General features: G+C 61.3%; 1 protein-coding gene across 1 annotated transcript in view; it reads right to left on the reverse strand.

Moving 5' to 3' along the window:
* Positions 1–1,162: 1,162 nt before the first annotated feature.
* The window catches only part of STARD10 (StAR-related lipid transfer (START) domain containing 10), a 4,867-nt gene continuing 792 nt past the window's right edge, over positions 1,163–5,237 (reverse strand). Inside the window, exons 2-6 of the mRNA XM_009576718.1 lie at positions 2,458–2,605; positions 2,236–2,339; positions 2,001–2,118; positions 1,665–1,717; positions 1,163–1,375 (exon numbers count right to left, since the gene is read on the reverse strand). Of these exons, the coding sequence (XP_009575013.1) occupies positions 1,163–1,375; positions 1,665–1,717; positions 2,001–2,118; positions 2,236–2,339; positions 2,458–2,605 (636 nt within the window). The remainder of the gene's footprint in view (positions 1,376–1,664; positions 1,718–2,000; positions 2,119–2,235; positions 2,340–2,457; positions 2,606–5,237) is intronic.

Genomic DNA, 5,237 nt, shown 5'->3' on the forward strand with positions numbered 1-5,237 from the left:
CCTAGCCTTTACCTGTCCCTTGCTGGGACAGGTCTGGAGCTGAGCAACCCAGCACCGTCAGCAATGGCCTTGCACAGATCAGGCTTAAACACATCTGGGGTAGGAGCCAAGCAGATGCAGGCAGCCTCGGAGCGTGGGGGTGAACGGGTGGATGGAAAATCCAGCATTTGTCAGAGTATTCCCCCAGCGGTGTCTGTCTAGACTAACTTCCCGTGGTCCAGTGGAAGCTGCCCTGTGCCCACGCACGCTCACCTGCACCCGTGTGTGGAGCCCAGCATCCGCGTCTCCTGCCCCACCGCCAGCCACCTCGCTCTCTGCTGAGGGTCACCCCTGGGTGCTGGGACTGCACGGCCGGACTGACCTTCCTGTCCGACCCAGGACCTAGTGCCTGGACAGCCTCAGGGTGGGCTCGGTGCCAGCTTCCTTGCTGTCACGTGTCAGCCTGAAGCTCTCTTGTACACACACCAACCCCTTTATTGTTGTGCCAGAAACCACAGCAGCGGCAAACACCGAGAGGGTGGGGACAGAGTCTGGCCAAGACCCCACTGCCAGGACAAGCCCCCCTAAACACCACCTGGGGAAGGGGTCCCCAGAGCCCGCTGGGCTAGCGCAGAGGTGAGCCTGATGCCCAGGAGAGGACCTGGGAGGGCTCCCTGAGATGAGGGGGTCACACAAAGCCTGGGGGGGCTTGGTGGGCCAGAGTGGGTCCAGCTTGATCCGTCTGGCAGAGCCAGAGAGCATCAGTCCAAGCCCTGTGCTGCTGCAAAGCCTGAGCAGGACCCCCATAGACCCCCCACTTCTGGATCTTTGAGGGACACCCCTAGAAGGTCTTACAGTGGCAAAGGGATATCCTGGTGCCAGGAAAGCTCCTACCCACCCCATGAAGGGTTCCCCCTCTCTTGTCCTGCCCAGCCTTTCCTTGGGGCACCCACTCCCACTGCCAGCTCTACCTCCTGCGTGGGGACATCTCCATGGGCCACCATGAGCAGAGGGGCGACCAGGGTCCCCGTCCTCCCTCCTTCCAGCACCTGTGCTGCAGGTTCCCATGGGACAGTATCCTGCTGCCCGGGTAGAGGGGTCTATGATGAAGGAGTTGGAGAGCAGACGTGCCTATTGGGGCACAGGGGGCCAAGTTCTGACCCGTGCCCCCTGCGGCAAGGGCTCAGGCCTCATGGTCACTGGTGCTCAGATGGTCCTCAGGCAGCCCCGTCTCATCGATGTTCTCCAGCGAGTCGGCGTGCTGCACTGAGAGCTCGGCCAGGCTGACACTGGGCAGCGTGTTCTGCTCCGGGTACACCCAGGGCTTGTATCCGGGATCATGCTTGCGTTTCCACTCCGGGTACTTCAGCCCAGCCTTGTAGATCTTCTTCATTGCCTGTGGGCAGAGTGGGTCCAGCCTGTCACGGTGCTCCAAGTCCCCAGTGGGGATGAAGCCACCCCCGTCTGTGGGCACAGCTCCCACCTCCCCCATTGCTTGCTTTTTGGGGGTCCTGGGAGGTAATGGGGGCCTGGCTTGGACCACATAGCCCCGGCAGTATGCCCAGTGCACGCCCTGCGAGCCCTGGGTCACCCAGCACCCATCCTGCCCCTATCTAGTGGGCTACTTTGGAACAGCTCATCCCTGATGCCTGTGCATCCCACCGCCGGCCGCGCACCCTGCTTACCTTCGGTGCCACAAACTGGGAGACGCGGTTCACCACCCACTTTGGCAGCGACCCTGCAAGACCCCAAAGCCCCGTCACTGAGCCAATCTGGGCCAGCCCCAGAGGAGGCACCATGAGCCTGCAGCGCCCAGTGCCAGACTGAGTCCCCCAGGGCTGCCAGCACCTGCCCCACGCTGTGCCCTGGGAGGGAACCCCCTTCTTCCCTGGGTTGTCCCCACTTCCCAGTGCCCTTTGGACCTCAGGGTGATGGAGATCCATGGTGGGTGAGTTCTGGGGGTACAATGGGACCCAACCCCCCGGAGGCACGCTGCACCCTCCCCTCCTGCTGGCACTCACCGCGAGGGTCCACCTGGGTGAGATAATAGAGGACGCAGGCACCGGCACCGTTCGCCTTGATCAGGTAACCTGTCTGCAGGGACACGGCCCTCACGAAATCCTTCCGGGGTGGGTATTTCTGCAGAGACATGCCGTGCATCTCAGAGCCTGCCCAAGCCGCTGCCCAGCCTTGCCTGTGCCTGCTGGCCCATGGGGCCAGCATCCCTGCCAGGGCTGGGGCTGGCCAGGGGCTCACCGGGTGCTTGACGCTGTAGTTGATGATCATGTAGTCATTGCCCAGGGGCAGCCAGGAGCGCAGGGTGACGAAATCCCGGTTCTTCAGTGGGCTCGGGCATTTCCCTGCGGACAGACCTTGTTACACCCCAACCCATTGCCCCCATGGCCCCACACCCACGCACGGGGCTGTGGAGTGGGGGAGGAGGTCCCTGGGGGTCCCCAGAGGCCGGGGGCTGCTCACAGGAGTAGTATCCCACGTCAGCATTAACGGTCAGGCGCCCGATGTCGTAGGTTTCAATCATGTTCGAGTCCCATTTCTTGCGGTAGCGGGTGTCGTGCAGCACATCATAGAGCGTCTCAGCAGGGACGTCGTTGCAGGAGATACGAGTCTGTGGGGAGACGGGCGGTCGGGTAGGGGGGCAGCACCCACCCCCAGAGCATGGAGCTGTGCCCATCTGGGGATGAGGACTTTAGGCTGTTCTGTGTGCGGGGGTGTGCCCCCATGCTGCTGTAAAGCCATGTGCACGTGTGCCATGGAGGACGCTCTGCACACAATGGTACAGGGCATGTCCTTGCTTCAGGACAGCCCAGGCAGAGCCACCAGCCCCGCTGCCGGGATGCAGCACGTGCAAAGGCAGGAGGGCAGCGGGGGTAGAAGGACCCTCTGCCTTCAAACAGAGCTGCCTGGTGGTCCAGGCTCTGGTGCCTGGGTACCCCAAGTCCAGCCCTGTCCCCTCACCTCATGTTCCTGCAGAGCAAGCAAAGGGATGCTCCTGCCCTGGCACGATGCTCTCGGGTGCAGGGTCCAGTATCAGGAGGTTGGTGGGGCCCCGGCTGTAACCGGAGCCGTGGAGCTGCCCAACCGCGCTGGCGAGTGCATTATTGATGAAGCCGTCCGCCCCGTTCCTCTCAATGCCAGGAGGAAAGAGATGTCATCTGCTCCTCGTTAGAGGCCTTGCATCTTTGATGAGGTGTTCGGCAGTGCCGTGTAATTGGAGATGGCCCTCTGAACATGGCAGGTCCCATCAATCTCGGGCAAGCTTTCCCCGATGGCCTGGGTGACGGTTTCTGCCCGGCGTGCTGGACTCGTGCCCAGGACAGGCTTGGAGATGTGCTACATTCCCCGGGGCACCGTGGAGGAGAGCGTGGGAGCACCCAGCCCCCTTCTCCTGCTCCCCCTCCCAGACACCCCCTCCCAGCTGGGTCTGGAGGTGCTGCTGCTGCAGGGTGAAGGATGCCTCCAGCTGGAGGTGGAGCTCATGGTCCTCCTGGGCTCCTGGAAGCTCCGGTTATCACAGCAGGACCATTGCAGCCTTGCACCCCCAAAATCCTCCACTAAAGCCTGTCCACCACTCCTCTCCAGCCACAGATGAACAGGGGCTGTGCAGCAGCCGCACCAGCCGCAGCAGGCAGTCAGCAGGGATGGGGAAAGCACAGAGCGCAAAACCAGACCATCCACGGTGAATTCAGGTGGGAAAAATTCAGGTGGGAAAAATCCAAAGCTCCAACTGCTCAGGGACTCTCCAGGTTACGCTTGCATTAATGGAAAGACCGGGGCTCTTCTGACCCCCAAACCCCAGCCTGTGCAGCTCAGCTCTCCTGCACAGACTAGGTGGCATCCTCCATCCCACATTTTGGGAAGGGTCCCTAGGCAGTGCTAACCCCTGCACCATGCCCGGGCCCTCTCCAGAGAAGGGAAAAACCACATCAAGGAGGTATTACTTGCAATGAACCAGGCTGGGCGTTGGTGCACAGACCCCCCTGAACCTGCCTGGGGTCCCCTCTCAGTGGGGCTCAGTGGTGGCAAAAGGGGATATAACTGCATCCCCCCTGCCGGGCTGTGCTTGTTTGAACTTGGCTGGACTTCACGAGGTTCCTGCCAGCCCGTCCCTCCAGTCTGTCCAGGTCACGCCGAGCAGCAGCCTTGTCTCCAGCACTTCAAACGCACTCCACACTCCAGTGCTGCCTGCAGACTCGCTGAGAGGGCCCTCGCTCCCATCATCCCAGTAACAGGGTGGGACCCAGCAGCTGGCCACCATCTGGACTCTGCGCTGCTGACCACCATGCCACGAGCCTGGTGGTGAGCTGGTGTTCCACCCACCTCATCATCCACTTCTCCAGTCCGGATCTCACCAATCTGGTGACGAGGAGACTACGGGAACCCCTGTCAAAGGCTTTACTAAAGTCGAGATATGTGACTTTCACTGTTCTCCCCATACCCACAGAGCGAGTCCTTTCATTGCAGGAAGCAACCAGGGATCACCAGCCCATAGTGCCCTGGAGCTTCCTTTCCGCCCTTCTGGAAGATGGATGTGACGTTTGCCTCTTCCCAGTTATCAGGGACCTCCTGCAGTCACCAGGACTTTTCAGAGAGATGTTGGCCAGCCCTCTCAGCACCCTCGGGTGTCTCCTGCCTGGTTCTGTGGACTCGTGCGTGCCCAACTGGCTTAAGTGCTCCCTGATCCTAGCCCAGAAGCTCTTTCCTGGCTCACCACGGCAAGGCGGTGTGTATTGCAGCTACACCTCTGCAGAGAGTGCTGCTCCTCCTCCTCACCTTGGCCCTGAAGGGCCTCCAACCATGGCAGCAATTGCAATCATTGTGTGCCCAGCTCCTCCTGGTGTCTCCTCAGCCGTATGTGCTGGTGTGCAAGCACTCGAGACGGGCTGCCCGTTACTTTGTGTTCAGCAGAGTGGTGCAAGAGCCTCCTCCAATGTACTGCACCCCCAGCAGCTCCTCACCACCTCCCCACACCTCTCCTGCTCTTCAGGTTGTAGTAACCCTTCCCTGACACTCCTAGTTGAAAGCCCTTCTTACCAGGACGGCCAGCCTGTTGATAAGATGCTCTGGCTCTGCTTGCTCGGGTGGATCCCATTGCTGCCCAGCAGCCCTGATCCTTGGTGGCCAGAAAAGCCAAAGCCCTGCCTGTGACACCAGCCGCGAAGCCAAGCATTGTCCCACAAGATGCTCCCATGCCGGGCTTACCCAGTGATGGGGCTCCCATGCCCCTCGCCCCCAACACC

The sequence above is a fragment of the Fulmarus glacialis genome, unplaced genomic scaffold, assembly GCF_000690835.1.
Source record: "Fulmarus glacialis isolate BGI_N327 unplaced genomic scaffold, ASM69083v1 scaffold24654, whole genome shotgun sequence".
NCBI lineage: Eukaryota > Metazoa > Chordata > Aves > Procellariiformes > Procellariidae > Fulmarus > Fulmarus glacialis.